This window comes from Ochotona curzoniae, unplaced genomic scaffold, assembly GCF_017591425.1.
Source record: "Ochotona curzoniae isolate NIBS_2020 unplaced genomic scaffold, NIBS_Ocur_1.0 scaffold_4505, whole genome shotgun sequence".
Taxonomy (NCBI): domain Eukaryota; kingdom Metazoa; phylum Chordata; class Mammalia; order Lagomorpha; family Ochotonidae; genus Ochotona; species Ochotona curzoniae.
The window spans coordinates 15111063-15135810 of record NW_024467118.1 but is presented as its reverse complement, the minus strand read 5'-3'; the positions used below and the strand labels follow the sequence as shown (position 1 = coordinate 15135810).

The following is a 24748-nucleotide window of genomic DNA, read 5'->3' as shown; positions in this document are numbered from 1 at the left end:
TTTTCTTGCTGGAAACTGGGGAGGCCATCTTTGGTCCCCTGCATCCTCTCATTAGCAGCCCGCGGGGCCCCACCGGCTGTTGTCCTTTCTCCTTCCCTCCCACTCCATCCCTCCTGCCACTGCCAAGCTCTGGCCTCTCTCATCCCTTGGAGCCGCAGTCCAAGAGGACCGATGTCCTTAGGAGAAGAGGAAGGTAGCTGGAGTTGAGGCACAGAGGATATATACATAGGCAACACTTTGCTTCCTCACACAGGGATCCCACCAGTCGTAGCTCAAAAATATTTGCAGAGATGACCTCTGTACTGATCATGCACAGATTTTTCTTATTGTTATTCCCCAAATAATATGGAATCATAAATGTTGACATCACATTGCTATTGTAGTAGGTCTCCTAAGTAGCCTTGAGAGATCCTGCAATCTATGGGAGGAACGGCTAGATGAGATGCACGTGCTGTGCTGTTTGATATGACGACTTGGGTGTCCATGATTCAAGCGTTCCTAGAGGTCTTAGAATCAGTCCCCCTGAGGACACTGGGGGAGTGCCTCGGGGGATGCCTTCCCCAAGGGTAGTACTGTGCAACGAGCGTTGACAAGTGCCGCCCAGGAGAACTAACTCCATGTGGGAGTGGGCATACGAGACAGTTCTTGACCCAGTTTTCCGCTGTCTCCCCAACCTCTACTTCAGATGGCCCTAGCTTGGCCTGCCAACTCCCCCAGCATCTACAAGATGCTAGTCACCCCTTCTGGCCTTGCCTGGTCACCTGGGCCTTGCTTTCCCATGCAGGTTTGCCTCGATTCTTTCTACTTAACTGCTTCTCAGACACCCTTTCCTCTTTCTGGAGCCTTGCTGGGTATGTGTGTCATGTCCCGACTCACCGTCCACTGAGTGAGAAAGCTTGGAGGACTCCCGCTCCCCTGTCTGCCTCAGTTTCTCACTTGTAGAATGGACGTTGTGACGATGTGCAGCTCACACTCTGTTACAGCACAAGTGTATTAAACTGTGTACTATGAGCTGTGCCCTGCGTGGAGTCAGACACACAGTGTGGACTCTTAAAATGTTTCTGTCCCCCTTGCTGTCTCCCCAAATGCCATCACTCCTATTTTCTAAAGCAGGCAACTCTTAGGAGATCTTCATCCCTACACCATAACACTTTGGGCCATACAAAGTTACAATATCAACAAGAGGGTTAGTGGGTTTGTGTGTGTGTGTTTGTATTTATTTATTTTTATTTGAAAGTCAGATTTATAAGGAGAAGGAGAGACACAGAGGGAAAGATCTTCTATCAGCTGATTCCCTCCCCAAATAGCCACAATGGTCAGAGCTAAGCCAATCCAAAGCCAAGAACCAGGAGCCTCTTCCAAGTCTTCTACGTGGGTACAGGGTCCCAAAGGCTTGGACCACCCTCTGTTGCTTTCCCAGGCCAGAAGCAGGGAGCTGGAAGGGAAGTGGAGCAATCAAGACTAGAACTGCGCCCATACCAGATGCTGGCAGTTGAAGGGAGAGGATCAGTTTTGAACCATGGCACCATTCGCAAGGAAGGCTAGTATCCCTAACTTCTATTAGCTTTTTATACTTTAGAGTAAACTAGCACTCTAAAATAAAATCATGATTTTTTATTGACTGAGAGCATGCCATGTGCCAGGCCTATGGCTCAGCTCTTTCATAAACCACCTCACTGAATTCCAGTGCAACCCAAGAGGGAAGTAGAAGGACTATTTCTATTTCTACAGACCCAGAGAAGCCAAAGAACCTGTTCAGCGTCACACAGCAACTGTTTAGTGGAGTCTAAATTGGAAACCAGGTCTGTCTTATTTGCACCGCCGTTGGGTTGAGTGATGTTGATGCGGCAGGCACTGTGCCAGGCTCCTGGGCTGCAGCTTCTCTATGTGTGGTGTGGGATCCTGATGGTGACCATCTGGTAGAGTGGCTGGACCAGGGCCTGGCACACAGGATGCTTACAGAGATGTAGCGTCACTCTCAGGGAGGCGCAGAAGCCTGGAGCGTGCATCCCTGCTGAGGGACACCTGTCATCTTGACACGTCTTCACTCAAATCCTCTGAGAAAGGAGAAAGAGGAGGAGCCAAAGAAAGATGAGCAGAATCGAGAAGCCCAAACTTCCCTGCTGAACAGAGACCCTCTTGCTGAGAATTCCATTCAGAGCCCAATTCTGGGCTGAACTGGGAAGACTGCACGTGTCCTGGGGCTTGAGCTGAAGCGCTTGCTCGCCAGGCACCCACCCCAGGACAAGGAGTGCACTGGATGGCAGGAGGTGTGTTGTGTCCAGGCCTCCATGCTTGCTAGAGGGCGACACTGGGAAGCCCCTTCGCATTCCCTGTGTCTTGGTGTTTAAATCCGGGCAGTTATCCCTGCATCTCAGCAGCTGTGTTGTGAGATGAAATGAAAGCTTTTATTCAGCACCGGCTGGAGTTGATTTCCACACTCGGCTTGATGGCATCTGCAGGTGAGGCAGTCAGCAGGAAGGGACCCAAGTCTCAGCTCCCTACATCCCATTGGAGGGACTCCCCCACCTCTACAGGGCACACAGTATGGGAGGTAGCTAAGCCATGTCCCGGGGGTGGTGCTGGAACCCGGAGCTTGCGACTTTTAAGCACTTTTACTAGCTAAGTAACCAAGATGGTCTGAAGAGAAATCAAGTCTGAGTCCTTGTCGCCAAGACGTCTTTCCCAAGCTAGCCGAGATCCTGTTTGGCAGCAGCCTCTCCAAGGCCCTTCTACGATCCGCTCTCAGTGCTGGGAGACTTCAGCCCACGGAACAGGAGACTGTGAAGCAGCAGCGCCAGATTGGTAACCAACAACCCGAATGTCTGCCTCCAGACGTGTCATTTTCTTCAAAGGAGTCAGCCACCCAGGAGGGCAGTGTGCACCAAACCTCTTGTCAATATTCCCCTTGGGTTTTTTCACGAGTGAGTGCTTCCAGAACATTCTCTCTCCCACCTGCAGAGTTAACAGGCCCTCTTCTTTTCAGAATAGATGTTAAAACAAGAGAACAAACAAAACAACTTTCAAAATAATCAAGAGATAGTGTAAGTTGAATCTGTAAAATAAAATGGGTTGGCCTTGCAGTGAATGGTAGATACTTGGGGGTGAAATTAGACTGTAATAGTTAGTACGTATTGATTTAACTTTGGGACAGCATGTACATCTGTGTGTGTATATGTGTGATTGAAACCAATGGCTTGAGTGGAATTCTAAGCAAGCCTGGGCACTAGGAAGTAGAAAAAAAAATGACTATTTATAAGGCAAATGCTGTGATAAGAACGGGTACTCATTTAGGTGTACGTGAGACACGATGCAGGCATTTAAGAAAAATTTGATCTTGCGACATTGTAAGTCTGCCATGTATTTCAATCAGTCAGTTAGTGTCTGCTCGAGCAGTTGCTGGGTTTGTACTAATGTCTTGTCTTTTGCATGCCTGTGGCATCTGACTGATCCCTTCCTGTCCTGCCACCTTTTCTCCTCTCCCTCCCTCTTTCCCTTCTTGCTTTGCAGGCATATGTTGAAACCATTCGACTGAAAGATGATGAAACACTCAAGGTGCAGACCAAGGAGGATGGCGACGTCTTTATGTGGCTGAAGCACGAAGCCACCCGTGGCAACGCTGCCGCGCAGGTGAGCGCTCAGCCCCTGTCCTGGGAATTCCATCTGCGGCAGTGGATCAAACCAGCTCCTCCCAAACCAAGCATTACTTGTTCTCACTACTTGTGTGATGGGGGTTGACAGAGTCTCTGCTATCTCACTGAACCAAGCAAATCCCACAGCCCCTGTCGACTTCAAGTGCAGCAGGTGTAGTTCCATCACTCACCCAGATGGACAAGGTGCCACAATATTTGTGAGCAGCCCTGAAGACTCCTGCCAGACATTGTGCTGCGTGCATCAGAGAGGAAAACGGAATGCCTTGGAGTGTAGGAGAAATCAGACGGGTACTGAGAAGGCCGTGAAGTCAGCTGGGAGAACAACAAGACATGGTGTGTTGGGGCAAGGGGATCAGCCTTGCCTCTTAGCACAGGAAGGCAGAAGGCTGGGCAAACGTCCCCTCTGGTGGCTCCAGTTGATTTCATTATGAAGCACAGCCGTCATGGGAATGTAAGGCTGACTGCATTAGGAGGAAAGTTTATTTCCCAGAGGCTGCTTTTAGCTTGGACGTAGTGCTTCCAGGAAGTGGATCCTGGGCCACTACACAGGCAGAAGACCAGAATCCGGGAAGGGCAGGAACCGGGACATGAATCAAAGGCACTAACCAAGTCAGTAGTTGATGGGTTCTTGTGTAACAGGTTTTCCTCTGTAAAGACCTTCCAAGTGTTCCAGGAGTTACAAATATTTGGGAGGAGAGGAGAAGTAGGAAGAAAGAAAAACAAAGAGGTCCCACACAGGGCAAAGATGCCAAAAATGGTTGACACCTTTCCCCATTCTTAGGCACCTGTTCCCTGCCTGGAACTTCCCCAGTCAAAAGGAATTCTGGTGCTTTATTCTGAAAGAGCAGTCCCAGAGCCTGTGTCTCGAGGCCCCAGAGCTTACATGAGCCTCCCCAGCGATGACACCTCCTGCTGCCTTCGTGCACTCAGTGTCTGTACAGCAGCTTCCATGGACGTGTGCTGGGCTCTGCAGAATGAAGGTTGGGGCAGGGTCAAGGTAGACAAATGACGTAATAGGGGTGAGCACTGTAGAGGGATGCCTGCAGTGATGTGAGTGTGAAGAGACATCTTCTGTAATTACAAGGCCAGAAAGCCAGGCCTCGCCTCCCCAGGCGTAGGGCGTTTGGCAAAAGGAGACACTTGGGAGTTGGGGACCAGAGTCCAGCCAGTAGCATCCAATTCTGGCCCTGGGGGCACTGCATGCACACTCACACCATTTGCTGTTTGTGCTCAAGGCTCGTGGGTTGTTTTATTTATTTATTTGAAAGTCAAAGTAATAGAGAGGAAGAGACAGAGGAAAAGAGATCTTTCCCTCAGTGGCCACAACAATCGGGGCCGGACCTGGCTGAAGTCAGAAACCCAGAACTCCATCTAAGTCTCTTGTGTAGGTGGCAGGAGCCCAAGTACTTGAGACATCTCCTGCTGCTTTCCCTGGCATGTTGGCACGCAGCAGTCAGGGAAGTGGAGCAGCCAGGATTCTACCTGGAGCTCTGATACGAAATGCTGGAGTTGCAAGTGGCAGCTTAAGGAGCTATACCCCAACATCAGTCCCAGTAGTCTATATTTATAAGCTCAGGACTCAGGACTCAGCACCTACCTGGAAGATAAAAATGACTAGCCCATTCTTGAGTCTTCATCCAAAACATTTTAAACAAGGTTTGCCCTGTCACCTTCAAAGTCTTGCATTAAGCTTTGTACAGGGAAGTCACTACTCTTTGCTATTGTCTTTAAGCAACGACTAGCCCAGATGCTCTTCTGGGGGCAGCAAGGTGTGGCTAAGAATCCAGAAGCTGCCATCGAGTGGTACGCCAAGGGAGCCCTGGAGACCGAGGACCCGGCGCTGATATATGACTATGCCATTGTACTATTCAAGGTACGCATCACTTGATGCCTGCTGAAATTGTGCAATTCTGATAAGAGACTTCCTGAGCGGTTTCCTGTGGGCGTTGCAAGCAAACAAGGACTCTAATTGCAGAAACTCCGGGCAGACTCCTGGTGCTTTCCGTGGGCAGGGATATTGGCTCAACAGGCAGAATCAGGGTCTTGTTTATGATCAGCTATCCTATGTCTGGCACCTGAATTCTCTGTACTTTTGCAAGGGCTGTGGCTTCTGACAGAGACACTGTGTTTTATGGGTTGGTGCCCGGCCTCCAGCCCCCCAGAGGTGCTACGAATTTGCCACCAGGCAGAGATCTCATTGAATTATGGCTTTAACAAAATGCACATTTGGGCTGGATCCCAACAGTCCTGTTGATGCAAACAAAGATCTTGGTTTGAAGCCAACAGAATGGGGGGAAGGTAGAGTAGAAACATCCCAGGAGAGAGAGGAGGAAGTGAGGCCACCACTCCTGCCACTGTCCTGTGTGTCCTTGGAGTTGTGAGGTCTAATGGCCATGAAACACCAGTGAACTTTGAGAACTGTGGCATGCTGCATGTATTACCCAAACCAGTCATCATTCACATTGATGGACTGAATGCATGTTCCCTGCTTTGTATGGAGAAATGTGCTTAATGCTCACAACGAGCTTACAAGATAGGGACTTAGTGTGTGTTCGGATCTCTGTAGACTTAGCGTTGGAGGCACAGAAAGGTTTTGTAAGTTGTCCGGGGTTTCCCAGTTGATGCCTCCAGACCTGAGATGGGGACCCAGGCAGTCTGGCCGCACCTCCAACGCAGAATACACACTCATTAAGCTCAGGGAAGTAAAATGCTTTGTTTTAGGTCAGCCAGTTCTTGGTTCCCAACAAATGCAGCTGTTGCCTGGAGGCCATGCCTTGGAACTGGGGCGTGGACTTCCACAGCCAGGCTCCCTTCAGAGCCGCAGCTGTGGCTGCTCACTGGTTACCAACCAGGACTTCTGCTGCACTCCTAACCCCCTAAACCTTATCAACCCCCAAAACCTCCTGCTTGTGATGTTTTCCAGCTCTTCACTTTCCAGCTTCAAATCAACATCAGAATGATTTGAATCGCTGCCATCTGTCAAGGCATTCATGTGTTTATGCAATAGGCATCTTTTAGAACTGACAAATGCCCTGCCCTGCTACATGGAGGGACATACAAATGCATGGGTCATGTTCCTGGCCCACATGCTGCAGGGTTAGGGGGAGGACTGAGATGGTACAGGCTGCTCATCTGAGACTGGTCTTTGTCCAAAGTATGGAGAAGTAAGAGGCACAGATCAGGCAGGTGGCACCCATCAGGAGCTCGTAAGCTAGAGGGAGAGGTGAATGCACAAATAAACAATGCAGGAGGCAGAGCTGGCTGCCGTCGGACTTTCCAAATGTTAGCATGTTTTTGTTGTTGTTGTTTGTTTTCCTGCATTTTTAGCTGAGCTGTCTCTAGGTGTGATGAAAGAATCCCCTTGTTCATCTCACAGTAGAATTGAATCTCTGGCAAGGAATTTACTTCAAGTGTATTTCCTGTCAAAGAACCTCATGCAGAAAACAGGCTTTCCAAGAATAAAGAAAGGGAAGCACATTCGGTTACATTAGAGGGCACCTAGATAATATAGGTAGGCTAAGATGGCGCCAGGCTGGTGGCTGGGCTTTGTCCAAGGTGGCTGAGTGCATCCACATAAGGACAAGGTTTCACCTTCAACAGTAGCAGCTGTCCTCTGCCAGTGGCTTTAGAGGGTAGTTACTGAACACTTTACCTCCCAGGACCTAACATTTCTGTCTCCTAACAGCTTCCTGCACTGCCCACATCCTTGTGTTATGTCGGTTCTTTGTGCAAGAAGGCATCCCACTTCTGGTTAAATAGCAAGCATCAGGGAGACATCCCTGCCCTAAGGATCCGACTATCTGAGTTGCCGTTGCAGCTCCCCCTGCAAGGCTTTGAATAAGCCTGCCAGAAAGAAGCCAGAGGTTAATGTGGGGCTCAGTTTAATATCTGTGATTCTGGTTTTTCTGACACTTTTTCAGAAGTCCAGACTGATTCTTCTTGTTCCCCATCCGGTTGCTCCAAGTTCCTTCCTTGCCCTTTCCTCTTCCCTCTCCTTCTAATGAAATGAAATCAGGGTGCACTTCTAAAGAGTGTTTCATCCTCCCGTTGGCCTCAGCTCATCGATTGCATGAAGTAGGTAGCTTAAGGCAAGTCGAAACTCAGTGCCTCTGGTTAGATTCACAGTTTTATTTTTGGGTCCTGAAAAATGTGGAGTCAGGCATCCCCTGTGAGTTTGCAGAATCTTGCAAGGAGGTTCTGAGCTGTTGCATTTGCTGCTTGTAGCACTAGAGACGCCCAGGAGGAAGGTAGTCTGTACTGGCTATCAGCTTGGACTCAGGAATCCAGCTGCCTGGGTTCCAGTCCTGCCTCTGCTTCTCATTCGCACTGTGAATGTGAGAATGGACTGGCAGTGCTTAGTAACTGAGAGCACGAACGTTGGCTGGTGCTGTCGTCAGGGCTAAGCGTGACGACCATTGATAGCTGCTCTCTTGGCAGAGCAGGGTCATGTGCGGCCCTGCCGGTGGGGTGTAACTGGGCAGCTGGAAAGGTCTACATGAGCTGGAAATCTCCGCAGGCTTCCTACTGTGATGCTGTCTCTCTACCTGTTCCAAGATGCACTTCCTTCATCTGGGTCCTAAAAGGGGATGCCATGAAAATATGGATATGATTCATATGGAATTCATGGAGGTGCCTTAAATTCCCAGGTGGCTTCACGCATGGAGCAGCACCACTCCCCTCCCCCCCCCAGCCTCCTATAAGAGGCCGACAATTGGGGAACTGTCATTTGCCATGGGCTGAGCTGAGCCCAGTTCACTCTCCCTTCTCCCACTCTCCTCCCTTTGGGCAATGCTCTGGTCCCTTAAAATGGGTGGGACAACCCCTGTTCAGAGGCAGGTGGGTACTCACGTGCTCACCTTTGAGTGGACTTTGTATCATTTTGTGTATCTCACACACGTCAGAGCCTGGACTAAGATTCAGAGCCTGGACTAAGATCAGCACACGCATGCCTGCACCACTGTAAGCCACTGCCTCCAGGTCTAGGAGCTTCCCTTGTGACCTGTGGGAAGAGGAGGCTATGGGCGATTCTAGATGCATGTGGACACAGCAGCACAGGTTCAGACTCCCCAGGCCTGGCATCCTCATGGTCAGATTTTGTTGAGAACCCCTCCCCCAAGGATGCACCCAGACACCTCTGGGTGGCTCACAAGCTCCTGTCCTGTGGCAGGAACCCCGGAGTCCTCGACTGTCCTGTGTGTCTCGAGGACTGGCCTCCGTGCCTGGAGGACTGCTCGTCTCTCATGACTTTGCAGGTTGCTTTCAGGTGGCCCAGAGGCATCCCGTCTCCTGTCCCACCCATCCTGAGGCTGCAGTGCTCTGCCTTGGGGACTTCCACCAGCACCAAGGATGCTGCAAGCCACAGTCTAATAACTCTTGTTCGTCCTACACAGATAAAGAGCTTTATCTGGCTGGCAAATGAGAGAATCCCCTGGAGGAGAACTTCCAGGATGACGGAACTCATTTGCCCTGATTCACGGCTTCTCCCTGCAGACGCTGCAGATTGACAGGAATGCAGTCCCCACCAGGACACAGGGGCTTTGCTAGGGTTGCTAAGCTGGGGGGGGTCAGGGCTGTGCCCTGCTCCGTGGATCTAAGCAAAACCCTGCTGGCGGTGATAAGTGAGAGTGCTGCACGGAGAAATGTCTAAGATGAGGTTTTCAATTAAGCAGGGTTGGATGGTTAAGTATTTTGTATTGATCTCCGAAGAGTCTGCGTGATGTGTTTGAGTGCGCTCTGGGTTTATCTCCTCCGTAATCATTGCTGTTTATCAATGTGTAGGGGCAAGGAGTGAAAAAGAACCGACAGCTTGCCTTGGAACTGATGAAGAAAGCGGCCTCCAAGGTAATTGCCATGTATGACCAGAGGAGGGGTCCAACCCCCACTGTCACAGTGGAAGTCTGCTCCCCAGGGATGCTGGCCACACAGCCAAGGCTGGGGGGCGTGGAAGGGGACAGGGAGGGAGGGGCTGGTGTCCCCAGCTTTACGGTGATTGGTCAGAAACCTGCCACAATGGGCACAGCTAAATTCAAAAGCTGAATTCACTTGCTGTTCCCTAGAATGGGGCTGATTTTGTTTGAAGGCTGAAATTATAATCACAGCTGCCCTGATAATAAGCAGCAGGGTTCCCTGGAATTGACTTGGAATGAATGTTGTTGTATTAGGAAAACCCAAAGCCTAATTCCTTCCAAGGTTAACCCTACCACGTCCAATTCCTTTTCCTTGCTGATGCTGTTAATGGAGCTGTTGACCAGGTGTGTTGCAGGTTTAGGAATAGCTTTTTTTTTTTTTTGCCTCTGTGCTGCTTTGTCCTTTGGTAGTGCTTCCAGGCAGCTATTTTCTAGAGTGCTACAGAATGCAGGAAACCTTGTGGCTTGGGAATGGGCACACTCCAAGATGCACATCACCCCTCTTGTTGGGCAAACACACACGTGCTTGGTGCATACACAAGCATGCCTGAAGACTGTGTGTGGATTTGTGATTCTCCACCTTGTCAGGGCACTTTATGACCATGTTGGCTCCCAGTGTGCACCTGTTCCCTAGGGTGTCTTACCCAGTAGGTTACCCTAGGGCATCCCTGCCCAACACAGGGTGCTGGAGCATGCAGGAAGAGACTCAACAGGCTTCTTCCCCACGTGTGTGTGTGTGTGTGCATTGAGTGGTGCATTAGCCTTCCCATGGCACTGAGAGTTCTGCATGACCCAGAAGAGGGACTCTGCCAATGTGCATGCCAGTTCCTGGCCCTGCAGAAAGGATAGCGAAGAAGTAGAAACTCAGCTTAACAATGCTCACAGAATTCACTGGGTCCAGAGCATCTGCAGTGGGGAAGAGATAGGTTTTGCTGGCAGGCATGAAATTCAGGTCTCTTCAACCATCCTGGTGAGAGCTGATGTCTGATGTGTTTTATTTTCAGTGGATTTATAGCAGAGCCTATGTCTGAATTAGGGTCGTGTAGCCCCCTACAGTCTGGAGTCATCATGCCCTTAAACCGTATTACACGATGGCCACTCAGCAAGAATTCATTAAGCCCCTATCCTCTGTCAGACACTGTGGTGAAAGTTGTGTTTCATTTGATTTTGGAAGCAGCCCAAAGTCAAATAGGGGCAGATCTGTGGCCTGAGCTGGCTGGTGTTCAAAGCATCAGCATGAAGCTGTAGGAGAGGTTTTCTTGTGGGGCTCCTGAACCGGGTTCCCAGGCAACTTCCTGGAGGAGCAGTGCTGAAACTGCTTGGAGTGCAACAGGGACATCTGAATGAGCTGTGGCCTTTCTGGGTGAGGACTGCAGATGCCACTTCACTGCAGGCTTGCACTGGAGCAGGTGCTCAACCCTTGCAAAGCGACCTAGTCTAGCACTCCCTGGAATTCTTCAGCACTTCCTGGGAGACGCAAGCCTGCCTCCCATTTCTGATGCAACATTAACCTTCCCATGGCTCTGACAGTTCTGCAAGTTGAAGGTCAGATATCTCAGGGGCCTCAGGAAGTGTAGGATTTGTAGTCTGTTTTGTTTGACCTCAGCATTGCAAGAGTGACCTAGGCTTACCCATCAAGTGTTTGTTGGGTGCCCAAGCTGCTGGGGATGAAGCACAAGGTCCTGGCCCTGAAGGAGCTTCCATTCCATTGCTCCTTTCCTTTTCTCATGTCTTCCTGGAACATGGAGTATGACAGGACAACACAGGGCCTGCGCAGGCTTGAGAGACTGTGGCTAGGAATCTTGGCACTTGACCTTTGGGATCATCCACCATTCCCTGGTGACGGGGGAGAACAGAGAGCTGGGGTTCCATGCTTAGCCTTGGTCTTCACACATTTGCTGTCCGGGCACTATTGGCACCTCAGTCTTTCCCTCCCTGCTGTGTACTCATGGTCTTGTGCTTGTAGCCAGAAGTGAGGGTTGAGAGTGTTCTGTGCCCAGGTAAAAACACAGATGTCTCCTGGCTGGGCAGGAGGCTCCATCAGGATGCTCCCATCCTTGCAGGGCTCCTGACCACCCAGCTGGAGGCTGCTGTCTGGAAGCCAGTGGGAACATGTGGGCAAAGCAGAGGACAGCAGCTGCTAGAATGCAATCAGCGAGAACAGAGAGGCTGAGGTTAAGTGGACATGAGCGGGCTCCTCCTGCTGTCAGCTCCACATTCAGACTCAGTTCTGGAAGCCCTACTTCTCCTCTGCCCTCCCTTTCTGCTTCAGCCACTCTGTAGTCCTTGTTAGAACTAGGGATGTTGCGCAGACATGAAGCACCTGTGCCTTGTGACTAGAATGTCATGGTTACATCCCTTGGAGGGTTTGTCATCATCTAGGGCAGAGGAAACAACAGAAGGGCAGGTGGATCACCAAGAAAACAAGAGCCACAGCAAGGTTCTGGCCCGGTGCTGCAGCAGAGCACTCATGAATTTCAAGGTCACTGTTGATGCTATCCGATACTCAGAGGCCCTTGGTAGACAAGGGTGTTGCGTAAGAACACACAGGCACTGAGCAAGGATTTGGGGGCCAGCAGCACTGCTGCATTGGCAGACAGAAATCCCAGCAGCAGCCGGGGCAGGGGGTGGAGAGGATCCACACGGGAGGACTCTGAGGCGGCCTCCTGTTTGCTAGCACTTAGCATTTCTTTAATGCCATCTGCCCCAAAAAAAGAAAAAAGGAAGATTACGCTCTGACTCAGGCGGAAGGCTTCCACAACAGTTGCTTCCAAATCTCTTTAGATTTCTTTGTCTTTTCTTTTTTCTTTTCTTTTTAAGAAAACAAAACTAAAAACAGTTTTATCCTTGTTCTGAAATACAGGGGTTGCACCAAGCAGTCAATGGCCTGGGGTGGTATTATCACAAATTCAAGAAAAACTACGCCAAGGCAGCTAAGTACTGGCTCAGAGCAGAAGAAATGGGGAACCCGGATGCTTCGTACAACCTTGGGGTCCTGTATTTGGATGGAATTTTCCCGGGAGTTCCTGGGAGGAATCAGGTGCGTAGACTGGAGATGAGCTGTGCACCTGCTCAGGCAAGTGTTTGGCAAAGTTGTGCTGAAGGCCCCACCCAGACCAGGCACCATCGTGTAGGGGCAGAGGGGAAGGACAGAATCCAAGACCAAGACCCTGTCTTCAAGGAGCTCCGAAGCCCATTTGGGAAGTCAGGCATTGAAGAGGAAAGGATAGTATTTAGCCAAGTGTATGATAAGTGGCATGACCCAGACATTCTGAAAAAGGGAATCAGTGAAGACCAAAGTTGTCAGGAAGGTGTCATGGAGGAGGGAGGCTTGGATGTGGATTTGGGGTTGCGAGCAGGTGATAGAAAGTGAACATGAACCAGGAGGTGAATCAAAGGCTGATATTACTACAAGGAGCAAGAAGAGGTGAGCTCAGTTAGGGCTACCTGGTTTACAAAGTTTGGCAACAGCCCTGCCCCTCTCTGGTGCTTACCAAGCGCTTCCCTATGCCAAGTGCAGGCACAATCCCAGGGCATCCTAAGTAGCCTCTAAAATAGCTACTGTGGTTAGAGCCATTTTCTAGCATTGGCAGTGGAGGCTCTGGGAAGCTAAGTTGCTCAGAGTCATACACTTCAATGGCCTCATGTGACATCAGAACCCTCTCTGTGAATCCTAGTATGGATGCTAATATAAAAACGGGCGCTGTTACCTCCCACACGATCGATTGAACCCTGCTCTGCAAGACACTCTTTGGGTACTGGGAAGACAGCAGCAGACAGCACCGAGCCTGCTGTAGTGTGGCTCACATTTCAGTAGAGGACAAAGCATAAACAAGTCAGTATGATGGGGAGAAATCAAACAGGTACGGACAACAGACACTGGGGCACCAGAGATATTGTACAGAGTCCCAAAGAATCTGGGGGGGGTATCTGGGAACAGAACATTCCAGAAGGAGGCACCAGCCAGGACGGTTTCCAGAAGCAAGCAGGCTTGTTGTGCTAGAAAAACAGCAGAGGGGCTGGGAACGCAGGAGCAGGAAGCCACAGAAGGAAGGGCGGGTGACAAGGCAGTTGCCCAGGTCACTAAGTCACGGCTGCTTTGCTGGGTTTGTTGGAAACCCCTGAGGAGTCTAGCATGGGCAGCAATGATCTTGGAAGACTCTACAGGAATGAGGCAAGGATGGGAGCTTGGGGTTAACAATCCAAGTGGGAGAGAAGATAGGTTAGATGAGGGCAATATTGATGGAAGGGCTGAGGTGGGATTGGCACCTGTGTTTATTCTGAAGGTGGGGGCAGCTAGAATTGCTGAAGGATTAGGAGTGGGGTGCAGGAGGACGGGAGAAGACATGTTCATGTTCCAGGTGTTTGGCATTTGTGGAAGCACAAAGCAGGTGGCATTTATGGGGATGGGCATGACCTGTGGCAGCAGCAGCTGGGGGGAGGGAGCGGGCTGGAAAATAATTTTTTAGGAAGTACGTAGCAAAGCCTCAAGAATATGTCATCTCACGTAGCCCACATCTGCCAGAAGCCTTGTTTTGCAATTGAAGAGGTTTGGAGAGATGAACTGACTGACCAAGGCCCCACAGGTAGCCAGGGACAGAGTGGGGCTTTGAACTGCAGCTTGGCTGACTCCCAACCATGCTTTTGAAAGAACACGAGGGAACTGCTTTAGAAAAATAGTAGTAATCAGCTTAAGTGTTTGTTTTAGCCTGTCACTCCCACCCCCTCTCTGATTATACTCAAGGCTGGGTATTTTTATGCATTCCCAATGTCTACTGAACATCCTACACATCTGAGGCTTTTTTTTTTGATTATTATTGTCATATTCTAATTCTCACCTTCCTACTGGAAATGCTATTTTTGTACGTGAGTTTGCAGAAAGATATTAAGCAAGGTCAGAAAGCAAATGCCTGCATTTGCAGCTGGCGTAACTTCTGCCCGCAGCCATCTACCCAGCTCACAGGGCCTCTCTGCAGATCACTTGAGGCGACAGTGCTGTCTGCAGTTGCACATTGTCCTGTGTATGGGGTCAACAAGGAGGCAAGGCTAGGTCCTCCATCCCAGACACAGGCTTCTGCTATGGGATGCCATCCTAGAGCCGTGGATTTGACCTGGTTCTCTGAGTGCCAGGTGAAGTTGTAAGACTGTGATACTATCCAGCTTCAAGTACCCATGACTGTGGTCCTGGTGAAACCCGCCCAGCCAGGAGGACTAGTCAGTCACTGATGCTCAGGATGTGTGTTCATCTCTTACAGACATTGGCGGGAGAGTATTTCCACAAGGCTGCACAAGGTGGACACATCGAGGGGACCTTGTGGTGCTCCCTGTACTACATTACAGGCAACCTGGAGACGTTCCCCCGAGACCCCGAGAAGGCTGTTGTGTAAGAATCTGCCACGTGTGCCTGTCAAAGAAAACCCATGTGCTACATTCACGCTGCCTGAAAAAGCACAATTCTTGCTTCTTTTTTCTTGTTTTTTTAAAAATTGAGGTTTGAATGTTATCTGTTACACACGTATGCAATTTAAAAAGCCAAAAATTTGATGACTAAACATGCAAAAAGAATCATAATTAAAAGTAAAAATAATAATCTGACAAGGAAAACCCTGCCTATCCCTCTCCCATTCTTTATTTCCTGCTCCCTAAAACAAATCACTTTCAGTGTTTTCATTTTTTGCTTTTTTTAAACTGCCTCTCTCTCCAGATGGCAGCATGGGAAGACCATTCATTGTAGATATGGTAGAAGACCATTTCCTACCACCTGTGAAGGAGCCGGCCCTCTCACTCATCCACACTTCCTGCCCACTCTGTTCTTGGGTCAGAACTCTCTTTGAGCAGCTCTGGGGTTACGTTACTGCCACCCTGTGAGTGCTGGCCACACTAAGCCATGTATATACCGTGGTTACTCTGCACTTCTTTCCCAGGTCGTCCTTTTCTCTTGCTTGCTCTCTGGGTACTTGCCATTTCCCGAGTACTTGACCTGCACGTTCCCTCTTGGTGCTCAGTTCTCGTCTCAGGGTCCCCAGTCCCCTCAAGCAGTCTGTTCATGGTGTTTCATTGGTGGTGTCTCTCCTGAAGTCTGTCGAGGACAGTGCTGTGGTCCTGAGGTTAACTCCTCATCATGGTGGCAGGCTCTCTTTCTGTCCGCTCTGTGTCAGGTTCTTCTCCTTTTTGCCTGGACCCTTTTCTTGATCTTTCTTGGAAGAGCACTTCCCTGCTGTGGCTCCCTGGAGAATGATGGGCCACAGGTGCATGTTTGTGATCTTGTGTATCTACAAACGTTGTACAGGGGTTAGCAAAGTATAGCCCCCCGATTAGATGTGGCCTGGTGCCTGTTTTGCATAGTTCCAAGAGCTAAGAATGTCTTTTTATATTTTTAAAAAGTTGTCAAAACAAAGAAGAATTTACAGCAGAGACCCTTACTGTCTTGTCATGGGTACAAAGCGCATCTGTTGACCTCTGCTTCAGACCACCTAACATCTGTAGCCTGGCCACCCCAAAGGTTTTTTTTTTTTTTAAGATTTATTTTATTTTTATTGGAAAGGCAGATATACAGAGAGGAGAGACAGAGAGGAAGATCTTCCGCCCGATGATTCACTCCCCAAGTGAGCGCAACGGCCGATGCTATGCCGATCCGAAGCCAGGAGCCTCTTCCGGGTCTCCCACACGGGTGCAGGGTCCCAAAGCTTTGGGCCGTCCTCGACTGCTTTCCCAGGCCACAGGCAGGGAGCTGGAAGGGAGGTAGAGCTGCCGGGATTAGAACCGGCACCCATATGGGATCCTGGGCGTGCAAGGCAAGGACCTTAACCACAGTGCCACTGCGCCGGGCCCCCCAAAGGTTATTTTATCAAAGTTATTTGGGGCCAGATCCAAACAGGGCTAGACTGAGTGATTAAAAACTTGACGTAGACTAACATAGAGCCTTTTTAAAAAAAAATAATTATGTAGGATAATCATACAGGGTGTGGTGTGAATATTCCTGTGTCATGGATTTTCTTTTTATCCTTTCTTGACATTGAGCTTAAATCCACTGTGATCAGAGATATACTCTGAATGGCTTCAGTATCTTGATATTTGTTGAGCCTTTCGTTTTGACCAGTATGTGATCAACCTTGGTAACTGCATTATGGCCTTGGAGAGTATGTTTTCTGAACTGGTAGGTTACAGTGTTTACATGTGTGTCATTACATCAGGCTTGGTAATTGTACTGTTCAGATCTTCTGTATCCTTCTGACTTTTTTTACTAACTCATTGTATCAATTATTAAAGAAAGTACATCCAAGTCTCCCACCAGGTGTGGAGATGATCCCTGCACTTCTGTCTGTTGACATGATGTATCTTGTTTCTGTTGTAAAGTCCTATGAATGACTTGCCTTTCTGATTTACCCCTTTGTCACTGTACAGTGTTGTGTTTATCTCTCTGATATCTTTGCTTTATTGTCTGCATTTTTTGATAGCTATGCAAGATTTTATTTTTAAAAAGTTTTATATCGCCTTTTACTCTTTTACTGTTTTGTCTTTTTCTGTCCTATAATTTTAATGTTTGTCTCTTTTACACAACAAATAATTGTGTTTTTAAAATTTTTTTATTCAGTTTGACAGATTTAGTTTTTAATTGGCATATTTAGTCCATTTATACTTAATATAACTATGAATATACTTGGTTTAAAATCAACTATTTTACTATTTATTTCCTATTTCTCTCTCCTGAGATGTTTTTGGTACCTCCCTCCCCCCTCGCCGCCTTTGTCTTTCCTCTGTATTAAATAAGTGTTCTTAAAAATCAGTCTATTCCCCCTTCTGTTGCTTTATTAGTTATGCATTCTTATGCTACTGTTTTAGTAGCTATAAGCTCATAGATTATAACTAGACTAGCTCATTATTAAAAGAAAGCCCTCTAGGATGTATTAGGGGATAGAAGCAAAACAGAAAAATTGTATAATAAATCCATAAACATGTTTCAATGGAGAGAGGACCAGAACTCCTGATTAGGATAACATTTTTCTCATATTGGTAGATGTGTATTATTACGTGCCTTACATACCTTTGTGTACACAAAGGACAGCTCCTAAACATTCATTAAAAACGGCACTGAGTGAAAAAAAACTCCCCAAATGCATATTCTTTACCTCTTTAACATTCAGTTCTGGTTTGTTGCTTTATAAAAATTCTAACAAGCAAAATACTCCCCAAAAGGGATTTATCGAGAACACATGAAGAAAAAAGTGGTTATTTAACTTACCACAATTTGCATCTTTTCCCTTCTCTTTTCAGATGGGCAAAGCACGTAGCTGAGAAAAATGGCTACTTGGGCCACGTCATTCGCAGAGGCCTCAACGCCTACCTGGAGGGCTCCTGGTAAGCTTGGCACCCACATTAGAGCTGTCTTCCTCAACCCTGAACTTTCAGGCTGTCACAGGGTCTTAGAGATGGAGTCTGGAAAAGGCAACTGAAAAGGCAATTGGCAGGGAAATCACAGTCTTCCTATAATGGTATTCAGTGTCTCATGGACTGATTGACTGTTGACTGGAAAACACAGCATTTCCATGTTTAATTATACACAGAAATTGGTCCTCGAGAGAGTGTCCACAGTCATCAAGTTAACAGACAATGGATGCACTCACATCTCTTCCCTCAGGCAGGTTCCCACTCATTTTAGAGTCTGGAGGCAGCCCAGGGCGACTTTGGTGTCAGGCCACGGAAACTCTAGGATCATTTTTTTTCACAGGAGGAAGTGAGATCCCTGTGTGTAAAGCTCACACTACGTCCTTGCATGGATTTTTTTATTGCAAGTGCCTGACCAGGAGCCTGGCCTCGCTGATGGTCGGATGCAGTTGACAAATCCCACCCTCTGCTGGATGGGTTGAGACAAACCCATGGCGTCTCATGAATGTCCCGTTATTAACATTCATTGATGTTGCAAATAAGGGACACCTCTCCAAACTCCCCAAACTCAGTTAGACTTCTCCTTTTTCATTTTATTTTCTTCTGTCTTTTCTAGAATTCAGTCTTCTCTCTCCCTTGGGTCGCACTTTTTGGCTGCTTTTTGGTGGTAACTACAGAGCCTATGCAAATGTGCACTTTCCCCTCGCTCACGACCTCTGAGACACCAGACCAGATCAAATGCCCACCACAGTCCGATGTGGACCTCAATTTAACAATAAGATACAAGTCCAAAATATGCCACTTTCTCTTTTGACCCACATCCACACTAGCAGCTGCCAGGCAGCATCACACACAGGGAGTGAGAAACCTCAGTTAGAGCAGGGGAAACGGGCACAGTGAACACCAATACGAGTACCTCTTAGTGTCCTGTGAAGATGTATTACCTGAGCTTTACTCTGTGAAGCTAAAAAAGAAAAAGAATTTAATGAAACTGCTGTCCCCATGGTGTTACAACCTTCCAACCTTTGTGATGTTATATCCTGTGTTTCAAGGGAACCACACTTTCCCAGACTGCCAAATCTGACTTTGGTTCATTCTGCACTTCTTGCCTCGCAACTTCCCACTCTATACTCCTCGCAAGTTCTTAAGGCAAGATGAGTGTTCGAACGTCAGAATGTTTCTATGGGGTTTGCGTGTGCAGGTTCCAGGGCATTGCAATAAGACCCACACCTGTAAAGCTAATGTCCTACACAGGATCGTGCCCACGCCCTGCTGAAGATCCCGGCAGATGGCGGCCAGCTTCAGTCCCGCCCCACAAACAGCCATTATCCCAAATCTTCTGTATCTCTCTGCCTCTTGCTTTCTTGATAGTTTTGCTATACGTCAGTCTATAAACAATGGCTTCTCGTTTGGCTCATTCCCAGCCTTTATGTTAGTAAAAGTATATTATTTATGGTCATTCCATTGCTTTTTCAATGGAACAGTGTGTTTCCAAGGCTCCTGCATGTTGGTGCTGGTCCCTGTTGTGTCACTCATGCTGCCCGCTATAATCAATCACAATTTATTTACCAGTCCTCATCGTAATGCTATTTGGCTCACTTTCCTTTTTGGTTTGTTTGTTTTGTAAGAACATTGTGGCCCTGTGGAGTCTTTCTGTGTATCCCTTGGCATGCATTGCAAGAGCTGCTCTCCCAATATAAACTTCCATGCCGCTACTCTTGAGTTGCACAGTGGTCACACAGGCAGTGGGACAAGATAATGCTGCTTGCTTTCCAAAATGGTTTCCCCAACTGACTCCCTGCCCACATGTCCATGTGGGTCCAGATCTCTCTGTCCTCACCAGTGTTGGTATGGATGCTACGTCATGCTGAAGATTAGTCTCAGGCTACATTTGAGGCAGCTCAGGGTCCACAGGAAAATGCACGTAGTACCTATTACATGGGGAAGATCTCTGTCAACATCTGTTTGGGGCAGAGGACTCCCATCTCTGCCTGCTCTTCACGCCTCCTTGCCCCTGTTAGGGGTTAAATAGGAAGAGATGTGTGCAGACCTTGCCCTGAAACATGACTTTTTGAGGCACCATCTATTTTGCTATAATAGAACTCAACCATCCATCAATGTCCCCAGCCCATTTCCCCCCACCCTTTTTTGTTCATTTTTTGTGTGAGTGAATTTATTCTGGGTTTTAATATCAAATTACATGTGTCAGTTTGATGCGCTGGAGTGCTGGTGTGTTTTAGAATCAATAGTTTCCCAGAGGACTGGAATGGAGAAAGATTCTTTGCAATGTGGGCATGGTACAGACTCCTGTCCCGCCTGAGGCTGCTGGTGACACAGGAAGAAGTTAGCAAAGGAGAGGCCAGCTGTCATGTTGCCTTTCTCTTGGTCTTACCCCATGTGTGTTTCATCTGCAAGCTCTGTGTGTTCTTGTTTAAATACATCGTCCTAAATGCCTAGCCCAGGAGGTTGGCCAGATTAGAGTGAGCTTGAGGCGAGAGGCAAGACAAGCAGGCAGGCTAAAGTTCAGGATGAAAGAGGCTCACCTCTTTCTACGTTAGGTTAGGGGTCCCGAGCTCCACTGAGAGCCCGGGACTTTTTATCCTTCTCATCTGAGCTCCTCCAGGCACTGGCAGGAAAGCGCACACAGAGAAAATCATATGGTTGTTTGAGGACTTGCTCAGAGGTGCCCCAGTGCTCAGTTCACAGCGAGCAGCCAAAGGCTTGAGTCCTCTGAGGTCTCGCTATAAAAGACTTGCAAATGTATGCGTTGGAAACGGGAAGGCAGCAAACACCATGACGAATGCTTTGCCTTCTCTCAGTCCACTCCTCCCCGTGCCCAGAGCGGCCTCTCTGGGAGGAGAGTTTCCCTTTGGCGTGTTGGAAACGTAACCTGGTGCCCTGGTTGACGTCACACGCCGTAAGGGCATTCCTGGAAGGACGGTCTAGTAGGGTGGCATAGCTTCAGGCCTCCTGCCTTGAGCAAGGGTGGCACAAGTTACTCTGGGAATGTAAGTGTAGAGCCATCTCAATGAATACATTTGGATGGTTTTCTGTGGAAGCTCATTGAGGAAAGAACCGAGTGCTGGGGGCCCTAACCAGAGGGTGGTCCTGCACAGGTGTCATGTCACGAAAGTTCAAGTCTGTTGAGAGAGTCTGGGTTCAGAGTGAAACCTCCACCTGTTACTGGCTCTTTGCTATGTAAGAACTAGTGGTGTCAACAGGGGACACGGGTGTTAGATGCTGGAGTCCACACAGTGGAAGGCACAGGGTTTTTTCAGTGTAAGAGTTACACAGAGAGAGGAAGAGACAGCGTGAGAGAGATCTTCCACCCGCTGGTTCCCTCCTCAAATGGCTGCAATAGCCGAAGCCAGGCTAGTGGAGCTTTTTCTGGATCTCCCATGTGAGTGCAGGTGCCCAAGCGCTTGGACCATCCTCCGCTGCTTTCCTAGGTCATTAGCTGGGAGCTGCTAGATCACAAGTGGAGCAAGCAGGACATCCCGTGTGGGATGCCTTTGTTGCAGGAGGTGCCACTGTACCCACCGCCAGAGAGGGGGTCAGTATTTCTGAGGTCTGCTCAGTATTTCCACTTCCTCCCTGAAACCCTTTGGAATTCTGTTCCATGGATCCTCCAGGTCTGTCCAGCATTTGGACAGTAGGAGTCCACCTCTCCCACCACCAGGACGGCTTTGGAGCCAAGGTGTTGCCTCCCGAGTTTGCTGCAGCAAATGCTTTTCTAGAAAGGGTCTAACTCAGGAGCCTCCTCTCCCATCCCAGCTCATCATGACGTGAGCCCCCTGCCGGAGACCCTTCTGAGAGCCTGATGGGTGTGAGAGTCAGGCTGCAGGTCGGCTCCCTCTCTGAACCGGTGGAAACGGAGGTGCTAGAACAAGCCCCAGTGTCTGTAGGAAGCTGAGACTAAGGCGTCGGGAGCGGATTCTTTGCCTAGGAGTGATGGGAGCTTCTGCAAGCTCGCCCTGCGTCCAAGCCCCTTCCCCCTTCCGAGGAGCCCTGTGCACCCAGCAGGACTCTGACAGGATGGCAGCAGAGACTCCCCAGGCGTCTTCTGAGAGCTGCAGTTCCTGGGCTGGCCTATTTGCATGAGTCACGGCTCATTGGTCGGCTGCTAGGGTCTCTCAGAGGCTGGCGATGGCTCATTCAGCAGCCACAGGGCTTGTGGCCTGCACCGGGTCTGACTGAAGGCCTGACCATCCTAATCTGATTGGTAGTGGTCAGTGTCTCCTTAGCTGGTCTGCCTGAGCAGCTTGTAGCAGCGCAGAAAGGTCAACTTCCGAGTTGGTTTTTCCTTTGCTCCCTGGCCCAGGGCTTCTGCACCCTCCCCTACACCAGTTCCCGGGTAAAGACAACACGGAGGCATGGTTCATAGTCACCACTGGAAATGAAAAATCAGCTTTAGAAACAGCTGTTCTGAGTGGCAATAAATATCTAGCGAGTAGCACATAGGAAATGAAAGATGTCAGGTTAAGCACAAAAAGGAAAATAAAAATTGTTTGCATTCTCACTGTCCAAGAAGTTAGTATTGTTTGCATTTTGGTAGATGATTTTAGGCTGGTTTTTCTCCTTCTGCATATACAAGGATGTGTGTGTTTGTGTGTGTGTAGGTACATGTTCAACCTTACTTTTGTTTGACAAGAATAGAAGCTGCTGTTTTATGCACTGCTTTTCTTTTTTCATTGAATGAAAATTTTGCATCAACGTTTTGCGATGCTTTCAAATATCCTTGCACTACAGCTTTCTTTGGCCACATCTGGGTTTATTTAAATACACACAATTTTTAGATAGATTGGTTCTCAGCGTTGCTTCCCTCTGCTTGGTTCCTAGACACAGCTGTGCCGCAAGCTCCTTGGCACTCAAGTCTTTGCTTGTGCCTTGGGCTGTTTCTGTAGAATAACCGCCCCACAAGGGAGAGCAGGAAGACCAGGCAGCCTCAGGACGCCCCCCAGCACGGGGGGCCTCCGGACGCCCTGTATCAGTCCCCACCAACAGTGACTGTGGGAAGATGTCCACTGCCCCAAGCCTGCGCCAGACCTTCTGGCAGGACTGTAGTGTCAGTCCTTTGTAGGCGCAAAGTGGACACTTCTTCCTTTGCCGCCATCCAGTAAGTCGCCGTTACTGAGTAGCAAGAGGCATTTTCCGTACACATGTTGGCCATTGATATGAGTGCCTTGTAAATTGCATTCTCATTGCCAAACTTCTGTTGCACGACACAAGCTCAGCTTTAATTAAGCTTGTTTAGACGCCTAAGCCCTGTAAAGCCTTTTACCGAACAGAGGACTGCAAAGCACATGAGGCTTTCCTTAATACCACTCATCTTCTCTAAGGAAGGATGGAAGGATTCAAAGACCAGGGACCAACGGCTGCCTGCCAGCCGGCATGCAACACACTCCCTGACCAGTAGAGGTAGCTGTTGCACCAATTAGCTCCCAACCTTATCTGGAAGCACTCAGCCTTTAAGATGGAAAATAAATCAGTGCATGCAATATTTTTAACAACAGTACTTATTTTGAAAAAAAAAAATCATGATTTTGTGGTTTAAAAAAAAACCTGCTTATTTTATGCTGCCTTCTGTTTGAATATCAAGCTCTCTGTGACTATTAGAACCACTGTATGAAATTTATTATTAATCATCTATTTTTAGGCATGAAGCTCTGCTGTATTATGTTTTAGCAGCAGAAACTGGAATTGAAGTGTCACAGACAAATTTAGCACACATCTGTGAGGAGAGGCCGGTGAGTGGCTGCCTTCGCAGAGTTGCTCTAGGATTAGTCAAGGGGCCAGACGAGGCATGAAGTAACTTTTGCTCTCTTTTCCCTCATAGGACCTGGCTGGGAGATACCTGAGTATTAATTGTGTTTGGAGATACTATAATCTCTCTGTTTTTCAAATCGATGCTCCTTCATTTGGTATGTGTAGAGGAATGGGTGCTGGATTGAAGCGTGGCGGGCTGTTGTTCATCCTGGTAACAGGAATCCACCAACAGCGTGTGTGACGTGTGACGCTTCTAGAGCATTTAGGAAAGAGGGGACCAATTTCTGCTGTTGACCGTGGCTGTGCTCAGCTGTCGGCCTCCTGTGGGGCCCCGGTTCCTGGCCCCTCGTCCCATGCTGCACGCACACTCACCGTCTCTTCTCCATCAGTGAGAACTCAACAAAGCAGGCGAGGGCAGACGGGTCCCTGGGTCAGTCATTTGCCATTTTGCTCTCTGGCGTCTTCCCAGGTCCCTCAGCCGGGCTCTGTGTGGGTGGGTCTGGTTCCAGAAACTACAGTTCCCAGACTTCTCTGCGCGCAGCCTTCCCATGAATCTCGGCCAACGCTAGCAGAAGGTTGCAGGGTGTTGACCGGAAAAAAAAAAAAACTGAGGATTTTTCCACTTCCGTCTGCTTTGGGCCTTGTCTGTGGCAGTGAGTGCCTTTCCCTGCCTGCCCACTCCATAGCCTTTGGTCCCAGCTCGCAGAGTGCTCCAGCAGCCTCGCAGGCGCAGATTCTAGTAAGAGAAGCCCTGGGTGGTGTGAGTGGCACAGATGAACAGGTCTGCACTTTGTGTCTTGCAGCGTACTTGAAGATGGGAGATCTTTACTACTATGGCCACCAGAACCAGTCCCAGGACCTCGAGCTGTCTGTGCAGATGTACGCCCAAGCAGCTCTGGACGGAGACTCCCAGGTGAGCAGACAGCAGAGCCAGCTCTTGGCAGTGCGCATGTGTGGGCTTGCCGGCGTGCTCTCTGCCCACGTACGTCACACAGCGGGCGGTCTGTCTTCACCCATGTCTGCGTCCGTCTTGCCACA

The 24748-nt window shown here is 48.9% G+C and overlaps 1 protein-coding gene across 3 annotated transcripts in view; it reads left to right on the top strand.

Moving 5' to 3' along the window:
- SEL1L3 (SEL1L family member 3) overlaps window positions 1-24748 on the top strand; it is a 100636-nt gene that overhangs the window by 60617 nt on the left and 15271 nt on the right. For all 3 annotated transcript variants that reach the window (XM_040966258.1, XM_040966259.1, XM_040966257.1), the window contains exons 12-20: window positions 3511-3630; window positions 5386-5526; window positions 9432-9494; window positions 12423-12599; window positions 14815-14942; window positions 17834-17917; window positions 23601-23691; window positions 23781-23865; window positions 24514-24623. In XM_040966258.1, coding sequence (XP_040822192.1) covers window positions 3511-3630; window positions 5386-5526; window positions 9432-9494; window positions 12423-12599; window positions 14815-14942; window positions 17834-17917; window positions 23601-23691; window positions 23781-23865; window positions 24514-24623 — 999 coding nt within the window. The remainder of the gene's footprint in view (window positions 1-3510; window positions 3631-5385; window positions 5527-9431; window positions 9495-12422; window positions 12600-14814; window positions 14943-17833; window positions 17918-23600; window positions 23692-23780; window positions 23866-24513; window positions 24624-24748) is intronic.